General features: G+C 36.7%; 1 protein-coding gene and 2 pseudogenes across 6 annotated transcripts in view; all 3 read right to left on the bottom strand.

The window, feature by feature from the left end:
• Positions 1 to 21,534, bottom strand: part of PHF14 (PHD finger protein 14) — a 219,758-nt gene extending 198,224 nt beyond the window's left edge. For 3 of the 4 annotated variants that reach the window (XM_080817985.1, XM_080817983.1, XM_080817984.1), the window contains exons 1-4: positions 21,053 to 21,534; positions 20,434 to 20,544; positions 10,958 to 11,751; positions 3,912 to 4,056 (exon numbers count right to left, since the gene is read on the bottom strand). In XM_080817985.1, coding sequence (XP_080674111.1) covers positions 3,912 to 4,056; positions 10,958 to 11,751; positions 20,434 to 20,544; position 21,053 — 1,051 coding nt within the window. In that variant the 5' untranslated portion in view covers positions 21,054 to 21,534. The remainder of the gene's footprint in view (positions 1 to 3,911; positions 4,057 to 10,957; positions 11,752 to 20,433; positions 20,545 to 21,052) is intronic. The other variant, XM_080817986.1, reaches the window with a different exon arrangement.
• LOC308351990 (large ribosomal subunit protein uL4-like) overlaps positions 1 to 26,335 on the bottom strand; it is a 536,185-nt pseudogene that overhangs the window by 333,660 nt on the left and 176,190 nt on the right. The gene's annotated exons all lie outside the window — the stretch shown is intronic.
• On the bottom strand, positions 24,058 to 24,649 carry LOC308352452 (small ribosomal subunit protein uS3-like; annotated as a pseudogene). The gene has a single exon. The product of its transcript is annotated as a small ribosomal subunit protein uS3-like (transcript).

The raw sequence follows: 26,335 nt of genomic DNA, 5'->3' as shown, positions 1-26,335 counted from the left end.
TCAGATCTCCAGCCAAGAGCCACCAAGTAACAGAAGCCTATCTATAACTACATAAGCAAGCTTGGAAGCAGATCCTCCAGCTCCAGTCAAGTCTTGCAATGACTACGGTTCAGGCCAACAGCTTTGACTGGAACTTCATGAGAGACCCTAAGCCAGAATCACCCAACTAACAGTTCCAGCAGATGCTTGACCATAAGAAATTGTGTGAAGTAAAAATGTTTGTTGTTTTAAACTGATACATTGTGGGATAGTTCGTTATACAGTAAAAGATAACTAAAAGCATCTAAAATAAGAAGAAATATACCCTTCCTCAACTCCACATCCCTGTAGTTAAGGTCCCATCTTGCTGCGTCCGTTTATATAAAAATTCATTGTAGGGATTGCATTTAGTCACTATCTTCACTTTCCTTCTTCTTTTCCCACCTGAACTCTCTTGAAATAAGAAATGATATTCATGTTACTAAGTTCAATGGTAAACTCTCAATTGTAATGGTGTTTTGTTCTGCTTGAGAATATTCACTTCGCTACAGAAAAACAAAATGAGACAGATGAAATGTACATGTACAGATAAAAAGCAGGTACGTATTAAACATGGACAGAAAAAAGACAGAAAGACCAAGAAACATTTAACATTCTTGAAGCACCTAGTTACTACATATACAGAAGACACAGAAGAATCAGAATATACTAGATGTACATGAGACATGAAGAACACAACATTCATGAGGTCTCAGTATGGCCACCCATGAGTTATACCTATTCTGGCTCCATGTGTCCACAGCCCAAGAAACATAAAACCCGTAAGTATTCTGTAGGTTAACTGGAGAACTAAAGCACACTTGTCTCTGGATCTGTCCAAAAGAGTGTGTGTGTGGCCCAGGGTAGTGCCCATGTGGGCGGGCTCTGGTCCTCAGAACCATACTACCAGCAGCGAAGGCTGAAAAGGCAGAGAGAGTTAGGACATACAATACAAACTCTGTGTACCCAGGATTCAGGTGATCCTTCCACAAACTTATACTCTATCATAAGCATGTTAACTAATTTCGTATATTTCCCCTTGCTTTTTTCCATGTATTTTACACTTATTTAATAAACCATGTAATTAAAGCCTCTTGTCCATGAACCTGTTTCCCTATAACTTTTGGGATGGCTTGCCTGGTAGTGTACTTGGGAGTCTACCACTGCATTAGGATAAGTGGCCACATGACATAGGTTTTTATCTGACTCAAGAAACAAAATTTGACAGTTACTCACTTTCTCTGTTGGAAACATTTCCCTTACTTAGCCTCTGGGTCATTACTCCTGGTTCTCCTCCTGTCCCACTGGCGATGTGATTCCCATCTCCTCTGAAGTGCTAGAACCACTTTACTTCTCCCTAGATAGCATATCCAATTTCACACCTTCATATAACATCTACAGGCTGATGAGTCCCAAATCTTTATCTCAAGTCCCAACATTTTACCTAAACTCCAGACAATTTAAAAAACCAAAAGTTTACTATCTATCTCAAAACGTTTTCCTCTCTTGCATCATTGCAATGGTCTCTGAAATGACTTCCCTGATTCCCAACTTAGACCCACTTCAGTCTACTTCCAACCCAGCAAGTAGAGTGATCCTTCCCAAACATAAATCCAATCATATTAATCCTCTGCCCAAAACTCATAGGTCTTACCACATCCATCAGAATCAAATCTAAAATCTACGACCTGCAAGGCCTACCTGGTTTGCTCTCATCTTTACCCCCACCACTCACCAGCTTGCTCACTTAGTTCCTGCCATGACATAAACACTCCAACTCTGTTCCCACTTCAAGATCTTTACACTTCCTACTCCTTCTTCCTAGGGTGCTCTTTCCCCAAAGAGTTGCATGACTCGCTTCCTAACATCCTTCAGGTCACTGCTCAATATCACCTTATTAGAGGGGATTTTCCTCTTCACCTTGCATAAATACAAACTTCCACCTGTCCACTCCTCCCTGCAAATCCACAGCATTTCCAATACTCTTTGTCCTGCCTTATTTTTCTTCATAGTTCAGACTATCACCTGATATGTATGTATGTATATATATATATAAACATACATATATACATAATTATTTATTGTTTTATTTTTTCATTGCCTGTCTTACTAGATATTAACCTCCATGAGGCCAGCAATTTCTATATTGTTTATTTTACTTTATTTACTTTACTTGTCTAAAATCTACAGAATGCCTAGCATATAGAAGGTACTCAACAAATATTACTGAAAAGACTAAGTGAATGAGTAACAATAATAGGAGACATTTCCATTGTGAGCATTAGCAGCAAGGAATGGCAGCTTTATATGAAGGCAAGAAGGTACTGGCTAAAGAAGCATAGGCCCTGCAAGTCCCATAAGCCCAGCTGACTCCAAGAACTATTGGAGAGAAGGGCTGTAATACCAAAAGAGCAGGTAAGGACAAGGCCACAGAAATACTCTTCTGTAGTAATCACGGCCCTGTAGGAAAAAATTAACTGACAGGAAGAAATAATTTTACCACAGAGAAACCTGGAAGATACCCTCTCAACCAAGTGATAAAAGTAACATCACCAAAGATGGGAAAAGTAAGTACTATATGCTTCTTAATATGATAAACTGAAAACACAACATAACTTCTATGGCATTTCTGCCAAAAGCATGTCACCTGAGGGGCGCCTGGGTGGCTCAGTGGGTTAAAGCCTCTGCTTTAGGCTCAGGTCATGATCCCGGGGTCCTGGGATTGAGCCCCTTGTCGGGTTCTCTGCTCAGCAGGGAGCCTGCTTCCCTTCCTCTCTCTCTCTCTGCCTGCCTCTCTGCCTACTTGTGATCTCTGTCTGTCAAATAAATAAATAAAATCTTAAAAAAAAAAAAAAAGCACATGTCACCTGAATCTAACCATGAGAAAAAGAAAAAGAAAAAATTAGTATTAAGGACATTCTGTAAATGAACTGGCCTGTATTCTTCAAAAATGCCAATGGCATGAAACAGAAGGTCTCAAGAAATGTTCCAGATTAAAGGTAACCAAATTAAGACATAATGACTGAATGTAATGCATAATCCTGGATTTTATTTCGCTAGAACAGACATTACAGGGATGATTGGCAAAATTGAACATAGTCAGTAGGTTAGATAGAATTCAATCGATGCTAAGTTCCTGACTTTGATAATTATATGGTTATGTAAGAATAAGCCCTTGTTAATACACACTGAGGTATTTAGTAGTAGAGGGGGATGCTATGTCTACAGTTTATTCTCATAGAGTTGAAAACAAAATTGTATCAGAGAATATAAAATGGTAATATGGGAAATCTGAGTGAAGAGTATATGGAAATTCTTTATAATACTCTTAAAAGTTTTCTGTAAGTCAGAAATTATGTCAAAATGAAAAAAAATTAAGTGAAAAAACAAGCAAAAAAAATGACAAAAAAGATTCAAAAATAACTGGAAAAATATTTTCCATATATTATAGTAGCTTCTATTTCAGATTTTAAAAGATAATCTCTCCACACAAGTTTAAAATTAAAAATTATAACCATGAAATAAAAACTGTATATCACTAGATTCAGAATGTAATTTTTTAAATAACATATTCTACCACACTAACATACTACATTTTTTCCTATATTTAAATTTCATTTAAAAACTAGAAACAAATGCCAGGAAGAAAACTATCATAACACTGACCTTCAAAGAAATACTGTGATTTCCATGTAATAGTATTTCTATTTCAGTTATTTAAAAACACATGTTAAATTAACATAATCCGAAAAATAATACCCATGGTACTTTGAGGATTCAATATGTCCTACTTCAATTGAAAAAGCATGAAGTACTATACAAAAACCTTAGAACAGTACAAATGCAGTGTCAATTAGCTGTTTCAAAAAAGAGACAAAACAAAGCAAAATTACCTTCATGGACTGTAATGCCACAATTGTCACACTGAATTATTTCATCAGCATCCTCGCTATTATCTCCAAGACAAACACAGCAAATCAGAATGTGGTCCATTTTTTGAGAACTCCAGTTTTGACTCTTCTCAAGAATCAGCGAGTCCTAATATTAAAACATATCAGAAAATCGCATGATTAAATTAAAAGATAATTTTAATAACTATAATTCTCAAAGTTATTCTATGCATTTCTAAAATTATGCTGCATTCTCCATTGTTTCAGTAATTTAGTTTGAAATTTAATAATTCCAAAACATTTGAAAAGTCCATCTGTTTATCAAATGGCCCTCTAAGCAACCTTTAATTTTTTATTTTCCCTGCAAATCCCATATTCTCCTCTTTAAAAAATGAAAGAGCATGCTTGCGACTAACAACTCTTCATCTGCTTCACCATTCTGGATTACAGAAAGACATGGTTCCCACACTTTGGAAGCTTATAATCCTGCCTTAAGGGAGACAAGACACACACATATCAAACAGGAAAAAATCAATCCAAGATAACAGATAAGCAAATATGTATGGGATGGTATATTTACATACTGGCATAATTACAGACTCTATACTCCTTAACTGCTGAGGAACTCAGAAGTTTTAGGGTCATCAAACTACTGGATGATAGGTTCAAGAGAGCCTAGATAGGCATATCTGTATACACAGGCACAGAAAACCATCTAAAAAAGGATCCAGGTTGTCTAGTTGATAAAGCGTGAAGTACTCTATTAAGTTTGTGTCAAGAAATAACTAGTATAGGGTGCCTGGGTGACTCAGTAGGTTGAGCGTCTGCCTTCAGCTCAGGCCATGATTCCAGGGAGAGCCTCTTTCTCCCTCTGCCTCTCTCATGAATAAATAAAATCTTAAAAAAAAAATTAGTATAAACTGATAATAAGATACTGACTAACAATATAAAAGGAGAAATGAAGATATAATATAAAGATAAAATTTCAAGAAGGAAAAGAGGTTTGCTTTGTTTAATTTAAACTGCATTACAGATTTAAACTTTAAATGGTTAACAATGATTCTTACATTATCAGATTGGACATTATACAAGATAGCACTTGAGTCTATATTTTCATTTAAGAACCTAACCACTTTTTCTTATATTTTTGTATTCTTTTAAACAGACTAGTATCTATAGGTAACATTTAGAGTCATCATTTCATAGCAATCTATAAATGACATCTGAATGACCCCTGAACATCCCATCAATAACATTTTTTTCAATTCTGTGCTATACACCTAAACATGCAGCTGATCTATAAAACAAATCAGAAAAAATGCAAATCAGAAAAAAAAGCAAAGCCAAATAGGAGACAGCGTCCATGCTCTAGAGAATCCTAATACTTTAAAATTGTATGTTTTGGGTTTGTTTTGTTTTGGTTTTGGTTTTTTGCTCCTCTTTGTTATAAAACCAAAGTGGTTTGGGGCTTTGGACATGAGTACCAAAAAAGGTAAAAACTTCCTAAAAAGAAAACTCGTGTTTTATAGTACTTTGGTACATTGAGCAAAACAAAAACCTACCCAAATGTTCACCCCATTGGCTATGCTTCAAATTTAAGAGCATTTGACTTAAAGTCTAATGTTTTGCGTTTCATTCTCAGTTCTCATTTAAAAATTACTGAACCTCGAAGCTACAGTTTTCTCATCTGTAAAATGCGATGGCAAAAGTAATACCTACCTGCTGAGATTGTCGTGAAGATTAAGGTAATTGTATGGTAAAAATGTTCCTGAGATATACTAGGTACTCAATAATTATGTTCATTTCCATTCCCCTTTCCTAATTCTTGTAGGTGGTTCAAGAAGAGGAGTATGAGCTGACCATTTATTATACTGAGGAATCTTCCTTGGAATCCCTCCAAAAGTTGTAACCCTCAATGAGTACTGCTATTTTAAATATCTTCCCATGGCAAGTCCAAAAAGACTTTTTTCCCAAAATACCACATCTAGGTTAAAAATCGCAAACTAGAAAATGATCTAGCCAACAACTTGAGTTTGATGATTGACAGGCTACTCGTGTAAAATGGGTTCTGCCAATACTCTTCTGGTGGAATTACAACTAATGAGCGTTTGAAAAAAGGTTTATCCATGTGGGGAACACGTAAATTTCTATGGATCAGAAAAACAAGCATTAATAGGTGGCTGTAATTCCATTATTTTCCTGTTCTTCCATTTTCTTCAGAAAAAAAATGTCTAGATTGTGTATCTATACCAATTTCACTCCACACATACTATCATTTAGAGGCAGAGAAAACAAAATCAACTGGTATTTCTGGGAGACCTATCATTTGAGATTCTTAGCAGAAATGTAATGCAGAGAGAGAAATGGGGGGAACTGGAGCCCTACCAAATGACTGACAGATAATGCTTCTAGTGTGAAAATCTTTGTAACACATTCTCTTTTTACCAAAGTTTTTACCAAAAAAGATAGTATTTGAAAATTTGGTTTTCACATAAAAACAGATATTGGGAAAGTAGGTTTTGAATGGCACAAGAGTATCACTTACGATAGAACTTTGATATTATATCATAATTTAATGGAATATTAGAGGAATAAATGGGGCACTATAGTTGTAAGTCAATGACGACTTTCAGTGAACTTATTCATTTTTTTTCCCTTGGGATTTAAAATTTACACCTAAAATAATATTGTCTAATGCGCTCCATGGGTTTAGTGCTCATTTATTTATGTATTCTACAAAGATGATTATAAATACTATATACAACAGGATAAATTCTAAGTTTTATGTACAGTTAATTAAAGGGAACTCCTGAACACTTCATGCAAAACTAGAATTAAAAGAATCCTTATTGCTCTGAATATGAGAAAAAAAATAGTACACCAAAGAGTGTGACCAACAGGTCTTCCTCTAAGTTTTTTTTTTTTTCTTCCTCTAAGTTTTTAAAGAAAGTTAAATTCTCAAGAATCGGAAGTAATTTTTGCACAGTATTTTGAACTGTCTTTTTATATACTAAAGCAGTTGCTTTAAGGGCACCTGGGTGGCTTAAGCTGGTTAAGCATCTGCCTTCAGCTCAAGTCAATGATGCCAGGATCCTGGGATCAAGTCTCACAACGGGGATCCTATTTGGCAGGAGGTCTGTTTCTCCCTCTACCCGACCCTGCTGTTTGTGCGCGCGCGCTCTCTCTCTCTCTCCAATAAATAAATAAAATCTTTAAAAAAAAAACAACAACAGTGCAGTTCTGGGGTGCCTAGATGGCTCAGTTGGTTAACTATCTGCCTTCAGCTTAGGTCAATGATGCCAGGTTCCTGGGATCAAGTCCCACATCGGGGTCCCTGCTTGGCAGGAAGTCTGCTTCTCCCTCTACCCCTCCCCGCTGACTGTACGTGCTTGCTCTCTCTCTCTGTCTCCAATAAATCAATAAAATCTTAAAAAAAAAATGCAGTTCTGGGGTGCCTGGGTGGCTTAGTCATTTAAGCATCTGCCCTTGTCTCAGGTCATGATCCCAGAGTCCTGGGATCTAGCCCTGCATCAGGCTTCCTGCTCAGCAGGGAGTTTGCTTCTCTTTCTCTCTCTCTCTCTTTCCCTCTGACCCTCCCCACTGCTCATTCTGTCTCTCTCTAGTAAATAAACAAAATCTTAAAAAAAAAAAAAAAGTTGTTTTATTTTGAAATGTGTAAAAAGCAACTGATATTTAATAAGTCAGAAACCACAAACAGAAGTAGCTATTTATAAATTTTGGCAAAAACTTAAATTACCAAAAATTGGATGACAATTGCCATTTCCTCACATCCATTTAACATCTTATAATCCATTTAACACAAGGGAGTCTTTTATGAAACGAAACCAAAAAACTTCCACCTGAAAATTTTATTGATATAATCTGTCAAATATTAATCCTCAATCAAAGCTCTAGTTTCAAAGTCCTGAAAATGCAAACCATTCTCTGAAAATGCTACACCACCCATCCCCAAAAGATTTACTTCAGAAAACCAAAAAACAATATAACATCAATTAATCTCAAAAGCATCAAGATAAAAGTTTGAAAATGGCATGTAACCATACTCCAAGGTGATTGTTCAGACCTCACTAAATTCAAAGAATGTCATAATTCCATAGGCCAAGGGAAGTCCCCATATGGAGAAAATGTAGGTTTATCAAATGTTCAATGATAGAACAGTAGTTCTCAAGGTGTGGTCTGTGGGACTCTGCTTCATAGGGTCCACAAGTTAAGGCTATTTTCATAATAACAGTAAGGTTGTTTTTGCCTTTTTCACTCTCTCTCATAGGTGTATGATGTAGTCTTCCAGAACTAGACAACAGTGGATAGGGTCATCAATCTGACCACTTGTGTGCTTCTGTATGTTTTAATTCTTGAAATTCCTGAGTTTTAATTTGAAAGTAACAAAAGCTATAACCTACATAAATACAATTAGGGTTCTCAGTAATTTTTTTTTAAGAGTGTAAAGTATCCCAGACAAAAAAGTTTAAAAACTACTGCTCTAGAGTATTTTCAAGGCCTATGGCATAGGCATGTTAAGTCCATTAAGAATCAATAAACGGCCCCCCACTCAAAAAAAAAAATCAAATTCCCTAAAAACTCTAAAATTATTGAAGTTTCTGGACATCACTTACACAATGTCCAACATCATTTCTTTACAAGAGCACCTGACATAACAGCCAAGAAAATCTGCTGTTTATAAACTAAATATAATTCAATTACATATTTCTAAAACCACACTTTCAGCTAGTTCTACTACAAAGCAGTATTTGAAAACATAGAGAAAAATAAAATTTCAAATATAATCAAATATATTTGTATTAACTAATAGATAATTGATACCTTGATGTCAAAATATCATTACCTAAAAGAACCAGGAAGATTAAGATACAAACAATGGCCATAAGGAAACAAGAATTACCTTTAGTCATCTTTACAAAATCAAGAGCATATGAAGAGGAAATTTCGAAATATAAGATAAAATCATAATCTCGATAAATTTTTATTAAAATTTGTTAGCTAATTTGAGTGAAAAATAGAAGAACCATCAAAAATTACTAGTTGGGGAAAAACAGTTACCAAGATTTCAGGTAGACTATTATTGAGTTAAATTAACTTTCTATCAGTTCTTCTATATTTCGGCATAGGGTAAAACAAAAGGAAAATTAACAGAAATTAGCACAACAGAAATTAGTTTAGCTACTACAAGAATAAAGTTCTTGACAACTTCATCGAGGCACATTTCCAATAAATGCTCTGCAATCACATTCCTATAGGACTTTATCTAAATATATGAAGTCCCATTATTTACTAAAGTATCTCCTGGCAGGGAAAAAAAAAAAAAAAACCCTAGACAGCACATGTGGCCTTCTAATGCATCATAAAGGACAGTCTACAACCTCCTAAGCAATGTTATATATTACAGATTATTAATAAGTGGATAAGGTATACATTTTAGCTGTCAAATTTCTAAACATCTGCAGGTATTCCCCACACCATCACATAAAATCTAACTCTAACTTTATCATTAGCCAGCCTACTTTTGTGAATGTCAGGCTAATAAAAATAAAGAAAGTAATGCTACCAAAGGTAAACTTATTCAGTAGATACAGACTATTATATACTATAAAATGAACTGGATACAAGCCCACATCAAACGTGAACAACTGAATTTTCCATATTTCTAGTTCCCTAAATTGGCACTGGGAATATGGAACTGTTTGTGCTACAGCATTATAAATACTATATTATATTCCAAATGACAATTTCCCATTACTTATAGATAAGAATTAGGATAGATAGCACTGGAAGCAGACAACATTCTTCATATGAAAGCAGATAACCTAGAAGTTAACCAATGTTTATAGTTAAAATATAACGTGTTTCATCACTACTGACATATACGCCCCTCATAGCCTGTTACTTATTATTTTGGCAAGAAAAAAATCACCCAGTTTTTAAATGAAACTTACTTAAAATAGGTAATCACTGCTACGTAAAACTTGTAAAGTAGAAAAAATGTAAAATACTGAATAGAAGGAAAATCTTTCTACCAGTTCAACCTTTTTCAATGATATGAGAAAACAAAAAATAAGTGCTTGCTAAAGAACTGAATTTTTGTGACAACAAATACACTAACAGAAATGACAAACTTAATTATTATAGTTCTACATGTTGATGTAACAGGTACATCTACATGTAAGACGACAACTCAATCTTGCTTTTGAAGAAAAACATACACATAAACACACAGACAAAGAGACACAAATGTGTTTGACTGAAGAATCTTGAATGTTGCATCTTGGGCCCAAAGGATAAACCTAACTTTCTCGGTAGTAGAACTTCAAGTGGAAGAACTGAATCATTACTGTAGTTTTAAGACAGAAATGTTTGTTTTATGATACGAGTGTTTGGTTTTTCTTTTTCATTTCTTTGTAGAGAGAACTTATTCACTAAATATATGTAAACATATAGTTCTTATTTACTCCCATACATCTAAGGCAAAGACTTGGTAACTATTCAGATGATGAGTGCTATGACTGGTAAAGGAATTAACCTTAAAATGAATCACTAAAAGTCTGAGGCAATCATTAAGCTGTTTGTTGTCCTGCTCTAAAATATTCTAGAAGTCTAAATTCTCATGTGGATAGGACATAGCTAAGTTGCAATAAAAGGTGACCTTTGTTTTCATACTCCAGTCAGCACCATTCAGCAGTCCTATGAAGAATGGAGTGAGAGGACAGGAAAGGGAAAGGAAAACTACCATATCCCTAGTTTATGGATATAAAAATATTTCTCTAACTATAAAGACTGTGAGCTCCTTGAGGCCGGTGATTGTGAGCTCCTTGAGGACGGTGACAAACAGTAGATACTCAGTAAAGGCTGGTTGACCAAATGAATAAATGTTACAGTTAGAGCGCTCATTCACTCCCACAGCTGTCTATCAATAGGATTTCAAGGAAGCTACTTAATATAACAAGTAGAATGGTTTAGAGAAGAATTCCCTTTTCCCCAGACAGACAGATATCATAAAAATTGGGTTGATCTACCTCATTACTCTTGCTTTGAGATAGTGTCAGGCTATCATTGGTCAGTTCCTCATCATCAGCACTGTTTCTGCTAAGAACTTTACTCTTCTTCTTCTTGCAACCCCCTTCACTGGCAGGACTGCTATGATCTTCATCATTGCCTTCATCATTCTCATCCTCATCACTCCCACTTCCCTCATCTTCATCATCTTCATTGTCTCCATCACTTCCTTCTTTCTGAGATGCAGATCTCCCCTTTCTCTTTACTACAGTAGGTCGCCAATCATTGTCATCTTCGCTGTCATAGTCATCCATATCATTCAGCTCTTCCATGGAAACAAAATCCAAAAGTGGTCGATTTCGACGAAGGTTCCACTTTTTTGGCTCACTGACTTGTTCCTCTGTAGTGGTTGCTGCAGTGGGGACTGAAGGAGATGTGTTAACAGCAGGACTTGTGGCTGGTGTGGTGGCAACAGCAGAAGCAGCCACATTATCAGATACTGTTGCTTTTTCTTTATCCTCTCTCTCCTTCTCTTTCTCCTTTTCTTTCTCCTTCTCTTTTTCCTTTTCCTTCTCCTTCTCCTTTTTCTTTCTAGGTCTTTCTCCATTTTCTTCTTCCTCCTTCTTTTCCATTTTAATTAACTGTTTTTCTGATGACAGTATTTCTTCCTCTGCAGAATTTTTAAGTTGTTCCTCTTTCACTTTAATATCTTCATTCAGTTCTTCTTCTAAAATATTTTCTTCAGAATCACTACAGGAACCTTCTCCACTGTCCTTTGAAGGATCTTCACTTCCATTACCACTCCCTTCAGAATCTGTTGAAAATATGAGAAAAAAAAACCACACATATGTATATACATACACACACACACACACAACGCTGACACAAATGAAACCACCAAAATTTGTGAGTAACTTGCAAAACAATATAAACAAATTTAAGTCAAAGAATGATAGACATTCCCAACCTGATTAAATAATAAATCAATGAAGTTGGTATAATGGTTCTAATTCAATATAGCACTAATGAAGATGAATATATGTAACTCTAAATTAAAATGTTTTTAAAAAAGGAACACTATTTTGTGTTATATAGCTCATGCTGTATGTGGTACCCTCGAAGCAATTTTTTTTTCCTAAAAGTAAGGTGCTTCTTTTTAAACTGGGCACTTGATTTTAACTTAATGATATAATACAGACCAAATTCTTCTTCTCTTCCATCTTCGTCTCATAAACTGTTAAGAACTTACAAGCGTTGAGTCACATTCAGAACAAGAAAAACCTGGCCCAAAAAACTTGGGTCTCATTTATTTTATTCCTTACCCAGCAAAAATGAACACAGGTATTTATGACAAGCAACATCCCTAACGTACTAATCAATTTTAGGAGTATCAAGTACACAGGTGAAAGGAGACAGCAGCATGGCATAGTAAATGGAAGTTCCAACAGCAGTTATCAATTTTCCTGCTGATTAGTATACTATTCATACCAATAAGAGCCACCTAAACTTTCAAAAAGCCCCCTAGAATGAAAGAAATCACTAATTTTTTAAAAAAACAAATCCATCTTGGAAATAAGCAACCACGGTAGTCATTAAAAAGATTGGCCTAGACTATTAAAGAGTTCATACAGGACTACTAGCTTTCTAGCAAGTTTCTTCCATTCCAGCCTAGGGCAGCCCAGGCCATCTTGGCCCAACACTACTCAATAAATAACCTTCTGATCCTCTTTACACCTAATTGAATAAATAAAAATCTAAAATTTGAAATAACGAGAATAAGAACAAAAAGGAAGGGAAGCTGAAAGAAGTAAGAAACAAGTGGTCATTTTCAGGTCATGGCCAACAACTATAGTAAAATCTATAAGGTGATACATTCTCTGAGCCTGTAACTAAGAAAAGGATAATAGTAAAATGGTGAAAAAAAGTCTATGTTTCCACACCATTTTAAGTTCTGTTAACTCAACCAGCCTTAGCTATTATAATTAAATGGACATTAAAAGTAAAGAAAGTTAAAAAAAAAGTAAAGAAAATTGTAATTAATATCAGGTATCTAAAATATCCTAGAAATCCTTTACAAAAGGCTAAAAAAAAAAAAATCCTGCAAGTTAAATCAATTAAAAATATAGTAACGTACAATAGATATTGACTGGCCCTACAAAATAATTGTCAATCTCAAGATTACCACACAGGGACCCACAGCTTATTTAAAACTGTTGTGAAAAAACACTCATCCTAAACAATCTTAATTAGGTCACAAGAGCAATATCATTTAGGTCAACAATCTCTTATTTGAAACTTATGGAGCCAGATAGCTTTCAGAATTTTGATTTTTTTTTCCAGATTTTGGAAGGGTAGCATGGTGTATACACAACGTATTACACTAAAATCTCCAGTGAGTCTATGGCACTATCCTATAATCAAATACATTTCCGCAGTGCAAAGTATAAATATTTACAAATATGATACGGAAACATTACAAATAAACTATCATTTCCAGTTAGGTTTTACCAAAAACGAGTTTGTATCAAATTTAGGAGGAAACACCTTTAGATTTGAGCTTCTTGAATTTCAGAGTGTAAATCCAGTATCACCCACAACTAGATAACTTCTTTTCAGTCCAACAGTTATACAAATCATTAAGAAAATTATGATTTTTTTAATACCACTCATAATTAAACCCAACCTACCAAAAAAAAAACCTACTTCTGGTAAAAATAAAAATAATAATAATTTCTAGATTTTTTTTTAGATAAGAATCTAATAAATAATAAGCAGAGTTGACCAAATACTTCGAAAGCAAAAAGAGTCTCTGTGCATAGTGACTAAAGAAAACTGGAACATCTTGCAAATGATGCCATAATTAAGAGAGATGGCCGTAATTAAGAGAGATACTCTTTGAAGTATCTAAAAAAGGGCACCTGGGTGGCTCAGTTGGTTAAGTATCTGCCTTCAGCCCAGGTCATGATCCCGGTCCTGGGATAGAGCTCCACATCAGGCTTCCTACTCGGCAGGGAGTCTGTTTCTCCTTCTGCCTCTCACTCTGTTCATGCTCTCTCTTTCTCTCTCTCTCTCTCTCTCTCAAATAAATAAATAAAATCTTTTAAAAAAAATAAATAATAAATTAAAATAAATAAAATCTTAAAAAAATTAAAAGTACCTAAAAATTACCAGTAAAAACACAGTAAATATAAGTTAGATTAACTGGGGCACAAATGTGGGTACCTAATCAAAACTGAGACCAATCCAACTTTGTTATTACTTGGCAAAGTTTGCAAAATGTTAAGAATTTTTATGATTTTTGTCTTGGTGGTTGTTGCCAATGCCAGTCATTTCTAAATACATGGGGGTGAGGGACGACTAGGTGACTCAGTCAGTTAAGCGACTGGCTGGTGGTTTAGGCTCAGGTCATGATATCATGGGTCATGGGATTAAGACCCATGTGGAGCTCTGCACTCAGTGGGGCTCTGCTCAAGATTCTCTCTCGCTCTCCCCCTCCCCTGACTCACACGCAAGTGTTCTCACAGTCCCTCAAAAAAAACAAAAAACACAAATCTTTAAAAAAAAAAAAAAAAAGTACGGCAAAATTGGTACTCCTTGATTGTTTTTGTTTTGTAATCATATCTCAATAGAAATAAATTTGAAAAGAAAAAAGATTTAAATGTTTTACATCTGTTAACATATTATTAGAGAAATCTGAAATTTTCCCACAAATCCAAATCCTAATAGCTTACCAAACCCTTCATTCTCCAAATATAATATATTATCCATACTCCAACTGCAGGCATCAGGAATATATCAAATTTTATGGCTTTGATTTCTGAAAAATAACTTGATCTGATTAGTCATCACTTCTTTTTGATACATATGCACTTGAGGGATGGAGATAAACGATATTTAGTCACAAGCACAGCTTGACAAAAATGACAATGAAAAAAATCAGTCCTTGGCTGTCTATAATTCTATTTTTATAGGCTGCAAAGAAAAATGTCTTATTATTACAAATTCAAACAATGACTCTGTGTCATGTTCCAAATCCATCACTCTTATATCTTTTTTTTTTTTTTTAAGTTAATAGACTAGAGAAATAAGTCAGATACTTCAAATAAGCCAGTTGCTTCTTAGCATTAGAACAGAAATAATTCTGGGATGACTGGGTGGCTCAGTTGGTTAAGCAACTAACTTTGGCTCAGCTCATGATCTCAGGGTCCTGAAATCGAGCCCAGCATCAGGCTCCCAGCTCACCGAGGAGTCTGCTTCTCCCTCTCCCTTCTTCCCCTTCCCCCTGCTTGTGCTCACGAGCTCTCGATCTCTCTCTAATAAATAAAATCTTTAAAAACAAACAAACAAAAAAGTAGGGGCACCTGGGTGGCTCAGTGGTTGGGCATCTGCCTTTGGCTCAGGTCATGATCCCAGCATCCTGGGATCGAGCCCCACATCAGGCTCCCTGCTTGGTGGGAAGCCTGCTTCTCCATCCCCCACTTCCCCTGCTTGTATTTGCTCTCTCACCGTCTTTCTCTCTCTCTCACTCTGTCAAATAAATAAATAAAATCTTTAAAAAAAAAAAAAAGTAATTCTAACTCTACAATAAAAATTTGTCTTTAGGAAAAAAATCTTTAAAATTGAAATAGTTAAATAAAAGGTACCTTTCTCAAATATACAATATATAAAAATCTCTCTAAGTAATAGCTATTTCAACTAATAGAAGTCAAGGAATTTTTTACAGATACAGAATTAAAAAAACAATCTTCAAGAATTCCTTTACAATATCCAATGCTTAAGTTTTCCGTATGATAAATATTAAAAAACAAAATTATATTTAATTCAGTTTTATTTTAGCTTTGTAACATAAAGAATGACCTTTGTTCATCAACCTTAATTAACTATTCTGTTCCTTGATCTACTGTAATAGTAATTAGTGTTTATAAATATATAGAATATGTAATGGACAGATTACCAGTCTGCTGGTTATTCAGTTATCACCTTGGGGCTGTTTTTTACTAATCCTGTATTTTCTCTTTTTAAAAAAGCCAATCAATCAACACAACTCATCCTCTACTCATCATCTCTAGTTCCAGCTGTGCCATTTATCATTTTCTGAATAAATCCGGACCAGCGGTTCTCAAGTAAGAACAATTTGGAATACTGTCCCAAAGAGAACATTGGAAATGTTTAGACAATGAATGATTGCCATGAAGGTGGGGTGGGGGCAGGAAGGGAAGATGCTACTGGCAGTTAGTAAGTAGAAAACAGATGCTGCTAAACATTCTACAGTAAATAGGAAAAGCCTCTTACAAAGAATTATACAACAACAGATGCCAACACTGCCGAGATTGAGAAACCCTGGTCTAGCAATTAAAGGCCTTAATTTGACCTCGTTATACTTGCCCAGGTGCATCTCTTATTCTTTTACTCAATCCTGATTCCCAAATATAAATTATATTTTCCAGCCTCCACTTAACTTCAACACTTAACAGTTTCCCTCACCTCTACTGCCTCTCTTTCAGTTCCTAGTTCAACTCTTATCTCCTCAGTGAATTGTTCTAGATAAATCCAGCCTAAAGTATCCTATCTCCTTGACTTGAACGACAAAAGGAATCAATCATGCTTTGTGTTATGTTATTTTACTTACTTAGTTATTCTGATGTTATCACATTTCTTTGTGAATTCACGACAATATTCAGCAAAATGCTCCTAAACAAAACTACACATCATCAATGACCATTATCTTGATCCACTTAGCCAAAATTAGATTAAGTACAAAATACCACCAAAGCAAAGTCTCAGCCAGACTCTTCCAGTTAAGTTTCTGGCAATCTGGCCTAATTAAATTAACTATGGATCAAGATCTAAAGTCAATCACCTTATTCTGGCAAGCAGGTTAGAGGGGACACAGCACTGCTATTTTGTCTTAGTTAACAAAAGTTATATATGCACTCATCTTCAAAGACATTCCACTTATATATCTATCTTTTATATCTGTGTGTGTGTGTGTGTGTGTGTGTGTGTGTGTATTCCACTTATATATATCAGATAACTAAATAATTTATCTTAACCCCAATTCCAGGACCAAGTCTCAAATGTAACCACTTTAACTATCTTGAATGATGAAACTGCCAATAATCTGAAATTTGTAATTTCATATGGTCCAACATTTCCACATATGGTTCTTCTGGTGACTATCACCATAATTCTAATATGATTATACTCTGCCCTCAATCAAAACTGAGAAATTGTGGGGCACCTGGGTGGCTTAGTTGGTTGTCTCTGCCCTCAGCTCAGGTCATGATCCCATGATCTGGGATTAAGCCCCGCGGGTTCCCTGCTCAGCAAGGAGCCTGCTTCTCCCTCTCCCCCTACCCCTCTCCCTGCTTGTTTCACTCTCTCAAATGAATAAATAAAAATCTTTATAAAAAAAAGGGGGGGGGCACCTGGGTGGGTCAGTGGGTTAAGCCTCTGCCTTCAACTTAGATCATGATCCTGGGGTCCTGGGATTGAGCCCCACATCGGGCTCTTTGCTCAGCGGGGAGCCTGCTTCTCCATCTCCCTCTGCCTGCCTCTCTGCCTACTTGTGATCTCTGTCCATCAAATAAATAAATAAATAATTTGAAAAAAAAAAAAAAGAAAAACCTAACTAATTTCACATTAAAGATGAAACAAGAGATGATCTATTTTCAGTTTGTACTCTTCTAAAGTCAGAGGCTTATACTTATTAACCATCAATAATCAATCACTTGACAATCTTATCGGCAGGTCATTTTTTGAGCAATATTTATCTTTTTCTATTTTATTATCTGAGAAACACATGAATAAAATTATGTTTATCTGCAAAGGTACTGAATATAATCTTTCAGAATTGTCTATATTCTTAAAGCCAAACAGAAATAGGAAATTTTGTAGTCAGAATTTCTGATTTCAAAAAGGAAAAGAGAGGCGCCTGGGTGGCTCAGTGGGTTAAAGCCTCTGCCTTCAGCTCAGGTCATGGTCCCAGGGTCCTGGGATCGAGCCCCGCATCAGCCTCTCTGCTCTGCAGGGAGCCTGCTACCTCCTCTCTCTGCCTGCCTGTCTGCCTACTTGTGATCTCTGTCTGTCAAATAAATAAATAAAATCTTAAAAAAAAAAAGGAAAAGAAATTGATGCACAGAATCCTGTTAACAAAAATTAAGGCCAACCAATCTAATCATTTTAACATTAAGTTCTAAGGGAGTCAGTAGTTCATTCATAACTCATTTCTAGACATTGTTTTGAAAGCAGCTTTGGTCAGATAGATGATTAGCTACTATTTCTCCACCTCCAGTTTAATCTATTCCTATGTAAGGGTTGGGATTCCACAATTCTAACATGACTGAAAAACAGTTATTTTCTGTAAGAGTCCAACTACCTCAGGCAAAGAAAGGATTCAAACAAGAAACACAGGTAATCTACAGTAAGCCACCATGTTAGTTATGGGGGACACCGATGCACCTTAACCAAGAATGGAAAATAGGATTCAATTTCTACTATTAACTATTTTAAACAAAATCGTTTACTACTATAATCTCCTTTGCAGTAACATAACGAGAACTACACAGTAACCAAGGAAGTAAATTACAAATAGAACAGACTAGATATGATAACAAGATGAAATAGAAAGTACTTTTTTAGCACTTTAAAAAGATATTTTAAAAAATTATCCGCCTAACAAAACTCATCCTCCCACTTTTCACACATAATTGATGATTCCCATTAACTCTGATTAAGATTTAACAAGGTCAGGAATTTTCACTTAGCTTAAAACCAAAAGTTATCTTGAAAAACAGTTTGTATCATTAGATTGTTTTAACCTTTGTAAGGAAACAGGATACCTGTGCATGACTATAATTCGATAAACAAAAAGAAAAAAAATCTACAAAGTCAGGATTTATTGTTACAGAAACAATTATGGAATACCTAAAGATTAAGCTTTGGAGTTTTTTCATAATGGTATTCAAATAAGTCATAACCTCTGAAACCCAATAACTGTTGTCACAGTTAACAATCTCTACCAAAACTACATTCTAACCAAAAATATCATCTACCAAGATTCTCAACAAGAGAACTTAAAGAGTTTTGGCTCCTCTCCCTTCCCTTTCTTTCCTTCTTTGAAGTACCAAACATCAGTGAATTGACTAAACTGGAGAGAAACTGGCTAAGAAGCAAAGGTTAAAAACCAATTAATCAAGATAAACTTAACTTATGATTGTTGGGAGTGACCTCAATTAGTCACAATATCCAAGTAGTTTCAGTTTAAGATTATATCTATTTATTTTTAGCATCTAAGGAGCAAAAAGACTTAAATTTTGGCATCAAAGGCATGGATTACATCCATTATGGCCTAAGTGACCTCATGCAAGTTCTTTAAACTCAAGTCCCCTGTTATCTGTAAATAATATCTCCTTCACTAAGCTATTATAAAAGTTAAATGAGATTACGGTAATAAAAAGTTCTCAGTAAATCACCACGCAAATTCTACTTGTTGGTGCTATTTAGAGTAATAATGGAAACATAACACAACCTAATTTCATCTCTTACCATCCCCAGCAAAAGAAAGGAAGAAAGAAAGAAAGAAAGGGCGAGCAACGGAAAGGAGAGAGATATGACTAAGCTTAGAAAACTCTCTGGGGGAATACTTTCAAATTATTAAAGGGATGAAACTGAAAAGTCTTTAATTTCTTACTTTATTTAAACTTCCATCAGAAGGGGCAAAATTATAAGTAGTTTTTATTGTGCATGTATTAGTATTTCTCACATAAAATATTTAAACAATTTATATGCATTTCTCAGATTCTTGCAATTAAAACTATACATATATATCTATACATGTGAAGTACAATAAACAGAAGATACCATGGAAAACCGTATTTTTCTATGTTTTCCAATCTCGTACAATGTGAACATATGACCTTTTTAAAAAAGTTTGTTTTTAAAATCACAAAATATAATGAGTAAGCATATATCTTTGTACTTAGGAGATTTCTGAAAAGCCCAATCCACAAGGTCCAACACCTACCACAAAGTACAAGTTTTTACTCTGGTCAACTTTATTCTGATAAGGGAGCTAACAGACAAAAAGCAAAACTCCCCTCAGAGGGTGCCAAGTGATCTGAATAGAGAAGAACCCTGCTTATGGGCTGTTCATGGCCCACATTACTCTCAGGATATTATCTGACTTCCGGATATTTATATATATATTTTTTCCTCTATCCATAAACTAAGTATAAATTATTTTTGAGTAAAGAACAGAGAAAACGCTCAGGTATCTATACTATAAGTTCTACCTGTTAATATCCGAGTATCAATATAAACAGAAGCAATGACAGGGATCTAGTGAAAGGATCTTAGGGAAATGTGAGAAAATAAATGAAGTTTATGTGCTTTAACTTTAAATTGGCATTTTAATCAAAACCGATTTTTTAAGAGGGTCTGAAAATAAGCCCAACTTTCAGAAAGCTGGGAAAAGGGAAGAAAAAGAAACATTTACCTGAGGCATCTCCAACTTTAAAATCACTGTCATCTGAACTATCATAATCGAGAGCTTCTAGCAGAGAAGCTGCCAAAGGCTTCACCTGCCTCCTCTTGGAGCTGCGATCCACTGTTAAGAGAAAAACATTACATCGTCATTAATAATCATGCCAAGCACAGAGGACAGCGGTGATGCTAAGGGAAGATACAGATGACCTCGAGCAGGGAATCTTTGTTAATTCAGTTCTCCGCAAGAAAAGTGTAGGAAGCTTGCTTGGGGTGGGCACACGGTCTGGGGAGGGCTGGCCAGCAGCACAGGCGGCTCCAGGCTGGAGAGTGGTAAAGGCGAACCCCGGCCAGCCAAAAATCAAAGCTGACCCCCGTAACAACATCCTCTTATGTTTCAGCGACTCGCTCAAAATCCCTCACTTAGACACGGAGACAGTCAGCAGAAAGAAAACGCGAAGCCCAGGTAGTGAAAAAAGCCTTGTTCATTCCCGCGGATGTGGAAGGGAAGCGCCCACGAAAGGTCCAGCTTCCAGCGGAAACCTGCCACCCCCACCCTGCTCCCATAGGCCCTGACTTCTAGAAGGGCTGAAATGCACCTTTCTCCCGGCAGAGGCCTCTGACACACTTACTAAGGAATCCGTGAGGTGGTCGTTTGGAGGAGACCTAGGGAGAGGCTGCGAGAGCCTAGGCAGCGCTGAGGTCTGGACTGATACCGCGGAAACAAATCCGAAAGATGCTACTTAAAATCGGCGGCAGCGCCGCCGACCGGACCCGGGCGCCTCAAGAGCAGCCCCTCCCGCCCCCCACCCCGCCCCCTAGTCCTCGCCGAACCGGCCCCGGCTGCTCGCGCCCCTTCCCACGGCGCTCCCCTGCCAGAGGCTCCCTTAGGCCCCGGCAGCTCTGGGGAGTTAATTTCCTCCGTTAAAACTGTTAGAAAAAATAAAAGAAAGAAAAACTTTATTAGCCTGCACCAGAAGAAACAAAAGACTCAGAAACGAATTTGCACAGTCCGAGGTCGATTGCCTGAGACAATAGAGAAAGCAACGACCCGGATACAGCTCGGAAGAGAAGGAAGTGAAAACCCAAGGCAAAGCGCGGCCCTAAGAGCAGCAAGAGGCTTGAGCGCGTGCGCCGGATTTGCAGCGGCTCTCCGTCTCCCCTGTTGGAGGAGCCGAACAGATCCGAGTGAGAACCGATTGGGAGCCGAGCGGAGCCGAGTAGTGACGAGCAGGAGCAGAGGGCCCTCCCGGACCCTGAGCGGTTCTTCCCACAAATCACTGAGGCTCCACCCCCCGCCCAAATCTGTGGGAGGCCAATGCTTGTTCCTGGTGTTTGTTTCTTAAGGAGTTGCTCAGAATACACTTTACAGGGGCGCCTGGGTGGCTCAGTGGGTTAAAGCCTCTGCCTTCGGCTCGGGTCATGATTCCAGGGTCCTGGGATCGAGCCCCACATGGGGCTCTCTGCTCAGCGGGGAGCCTGCTTCCCCCTCCCCCCTCCGCCTGCCTACTTGTGATCTCTCTCTCTCTCTCTCTCTCTCTGTGTCAAATGAATAAATAAAAAAAAAAAAAAATACACTTTACAGAAAGAGCCGTTTCTAGCATAAGTTACTACCACAAACATTAGTAATACCAACAGCAACATTCTACCTGCTGCCTCTGTAAATTGCAACGCTTTAAATATTTTGGAACGTGCGAATACCTTATTTCCTGGAAGAGGGAAATGTGAGAATCGCATTAGACTTCGCTACTTTGGAAATTACAACTGCGACGAGAGGGGGGAAAACCATTAATTTAGTTATATTAATTAACTATTATTACAACGAGTGTACTGTGGACAGTCATTTCCACATTAAAAAAAAACTATTTAATTTTACTGAGAATACATCTAGGGGAAAATAATCCATTTCACAAGTATATCGTGTGTTACGTCAGGATGTGTGTGCACGTAGATGTGAAATAATGCCTTGCATTCACTTAGGGAATTTATTTTTTAAGCCGAATTTTTAAATCCGTAAAAACTCAGGTCAGTATGTACAACTTGGATATGGCAGTCCCTTTGTACAATTGGATATGGCAGTCCTTCAACAGTTTCAAACGCCACATTTATTTACATACAGGATAAATACTTTTTAAACAATATTAAAATGTTAGAATCTGACTAGCATTAATACTTGACAAAAGTTTACATATAGATAGAGGATTTGGATGAAGTTGATTCAATTCACTAGTTTATTCCACACATAAACATGGAGTGGCAGTGTTTGTAACGTGGGAAAATAAATTTGTAGGAATCAAATCATTTAATGCAATAGTGGAGCTTACTCTTTAAAGAAACGTGTTGAATTATTTTGCGAACTGGAATTGAAATTTATAATATTAAATTTGACAAAAAATAGCAAATATTTACACAAAGTAGTATAATTTATGGAATAATTACACAGAGGGTGGAAGGACTGCAAGATAGTTGTCTTTTCCATTCCAAAACTTAAGGTAAGGATAAAAACGGGTCAGACAATTGCTGTATATTGTGAGACAGGCTACCAGAGTTAAGAACACACATGCTAAGAAGAGAGAAGACACTCAGGGAAGGCTTCCTGGAGAAAGTGATAGAACCAGACATAGTCTGAACTTATCTGAAAAAGGGAGAAAAGGAGAAAGGAGAAAAGGAGACAGAAGTGTTCCAGACCAAGGAAAGGTCATGTCCAAATGCTCAGGGCTAGGATTACCTAGTTAGATTCCCCAAAAGCTGGACTACTTCTAATGTCCCAGGACATTCCACCATAACAGTAGTTGTATAAATTATATTGCAACCTCATTTTCTGTTTCCCTTATCCCTGCCAAAAATGTAAACTCTTCCAATCTCTAAGAATCTCTAGTCCCTTCATCCACTGCTATGTACCCCTCAAACCTTTCCACAGTGCTATAGAAACTTACATTCCTGAAATTTAAAACTTACTTAGTAAACCCTCTTCCTTTCTGTGTCCTTGTCTAAAATGGAAAGTTACCCTGCAGCCCTCTCAATTGGAGGTCACTCAGCCTCCCACATCTCATTTGCTCAAGATCCAGAGGTGGCATCTACTCCCCACTGGCGGGGCGCCTGGGTGGCTCAGTGGGTTAAAGCCTCTGCCTTCGGCTCAGGTCATGATCCCAGGGTCCTGGGATCCAGCCCCTCATCGGGCTCTCTGCTCCGTGGAGAGCCTGCTTCCTCCTCTCTCTGCCTGCCTCCCTGCCTACTTGTGATCTCTCTCTGTCAAATAAATAAATAAAATCTTAAAAAAAAAAAAATACTCCCCACTGGCCTTCAGACTTGTTATTCCTCCAGTTAAAAGCCTAGAAAATTAATTATTTGGCCAGCTCCACTTTGGGAACTTAATTTCCATTCTATTTCAAACATTAACCATACTAAGGATTGTTTTACTTCTGAGGTTAGAGAACCAAACATTCCACTCTCCTCCTAGATTCATTGGGAGGAATTATGCTGAATTATCTAAAAGGAAAAAGACACTCCAAAAGCTAGCATTTGAGTTTCTATAAGAAAAATTCCTAGAAATAGATTATCTTTTTTCCAGAGATTTTGCTAAAGGTCTTTACAGAGCAAAATCCAGACTCCAGATCCAGTTGCCAAGGACACCCTGTTATCCTGTGGGTACGGGCAGCAGCATAGCAGGACACTCTAGATTCCCATCCTTCTGTTCCAAGATGGGGGTGGTAGGCAATATCTCATCTTTGGGTTCCACAACGCTCACATGATCAAGCATGGGTTTCTTAGAGCCAGTCTTACTACTTGGGTCCCTGGGAAGCATGATCTTCACTTTGATGCCTAGCACATCCTATCTGAGGAGCACATGGTACACAACAGTGTCAACATAGTAGTTAGGGTTCCCACTGTGAATCATCAGGCTATCTACAAACATCATAAATTTAGCCCTTTGTCCTTGCACTTTTTCAGACACCAAGATCTCACAGCCTTTGGCCCCACTCTTTATGATGAACTGCAGTACATTATAGCAGGCCCTCTGCACAGCAAGTCCTCCTAGGAGTTTGTATCAGAGAAACTCTGCCCTAGTAATAGCACACAAACCTCTTGTGGTCGCCTTTTCAATTTAAAGTTCTACCCTGCACCCCGCAAATCAAACCTCTTCTGAACCCAGTGGTCATCTGCCATATCTGCTGGCCCTTCTCACCAAGAACATTCTGTGTCCTGATGTTCAGCTTTAAAGATGCCATTGGAAACTAACTTTTCTTGGAAATTTGCACCACCATCTTGCTGTCATGGGCCACTGCTAGAAATAAACTTTCTGAAAAAAAAAAGGTAAACATATTTATATTCAACAAACATTGCCTAATTGCTTTCTAAAAATAGGCTGTACTAATACATATTATCACCAAGAGTACATGAGGATTCTTTCCAAACCCCTGGTCATTGAGTATTCATAATCATTTTTTTTAACTTTTAATTTTTAAGTAGTTTTGGATTTATGAAAAAATGAACAATAATACTGAGCTTGTATATACTCCTCACCGTACTTCCACTAATGTCAACATCTTGCATAACCACGTTACATTTACAATTCTAAGAAATGATCGTTAGTACAATATTATTAAATCACAAACTTTATTTGGATATTGCTAGTTTTCTCACTAATATCCTCTTTTGCTCCAAGATCCAATCCAGAGGACCATGTTGCATTTAAACTAGCAATCTTTTTAACCTTTGCAATACATATGTTAAAAGAAAAAAAAAAGACAAAAAGGAAAAAAAGAAGGAAGGAAAGAAACAGAGAAAGAGAAAAGAAATTCAAATTTGTATTTAATGTAGAAGAAACTGCTAGATGTTTCCCAATACCTATTATCCTTGCCTCCAAAAATAAAAGTCCCAAATTTTAACTAGACACAAGTTTTTCCCTTTTCCTTTTCTTTTTTTTTTTTTGAAAAGATTTTACTTATTTATTTATCTGAGAGAGAGAGAGAAAGAGAGAGATCAGTGGGGAGGAGCCCAGAGCCCAGCACAGGGCTCAAGCTCAGGACCCTGAGATCATGACCTGACGCCAAATCAAGAGTCTGATGCTTAACTGACTGAGCTACCCAGGTGCCCCACTAGACACGTTTTTCAAGATAGAGACTACATTTCCTAATCTTCTCGAAGTTATATGTGGTTACATAACTAAGTTCTGGCCAATGGATGCTAGCCGCAAAGGTATGTACCACAGGAAATTACATGAAATGAATTCTTTCTTTTTTTTTTTTTTCTTTTCTGGAAGTCCTACCCTCCCCACCCCCAATCACTGTGGCTAGAACTTCCAGTATACTGCTGAATAAAAGTAGTGAGGGCATACTTCCTTGTCTTGTTCTTGATCTTAGAAAGAAAGCTTTCAACCTTTCACTGTTTTAGTCGGATGTTAGCTGTGGGTTTTCATAGATGCTTTCATTTCATAAAAGAACAACTTCTTTTCTGTTTCTAGTTTGCTGATTGTTTTTGTTTTGAAAGAGTTTTGAGTTTTATCAAATGCTTTTTCTGTATCTATTGGAACAATTATGTGGATTTTATACTTCTGTAATTTTGTCAGTATAGTGTAGTACATTGATTTTCATATGTTGAGCCAACCTTGCATTACTGGTACAAATTCCATTTAGTCACGGTGTATATGTTACTGGATTCAGTTTTGCTAGTATTTTGTTGAGTATTTTTGCTTCTATGTTCATAAGGGATATTGCTTTGCTGTTATTTTTGTCATATAAAGAATCTTCATTGTTTATGAACTGCTATATTAGCATCGCCTATAATATTTTTCTATATGTCTTGAAGGCACACATTGTAAATTACTATTGGTATTCTTAACTCAGAAAAATTTGAATCTCCTAGTGATATGCCATCTTCTTGTTAAAATACTTGTGTTATGGGGCGCCTGGGTG

Source organism: Martes martes, assembly GCF_963455335.1.
Source record: "Martes martes genome assembly, chromosome: 11".
In the NCBI taxonomy this organism is placed as follows: Eukaryota; Metazoa; Chordata; class Mammalia; order Carnivora; family Mustelidae; genus Martes; species Martes martes.
The sequence above is the reverse complement of the archived record's forward strand: the minus strand, read 5'-3'. Positions and strand labels throughout refer to the sequence as shown.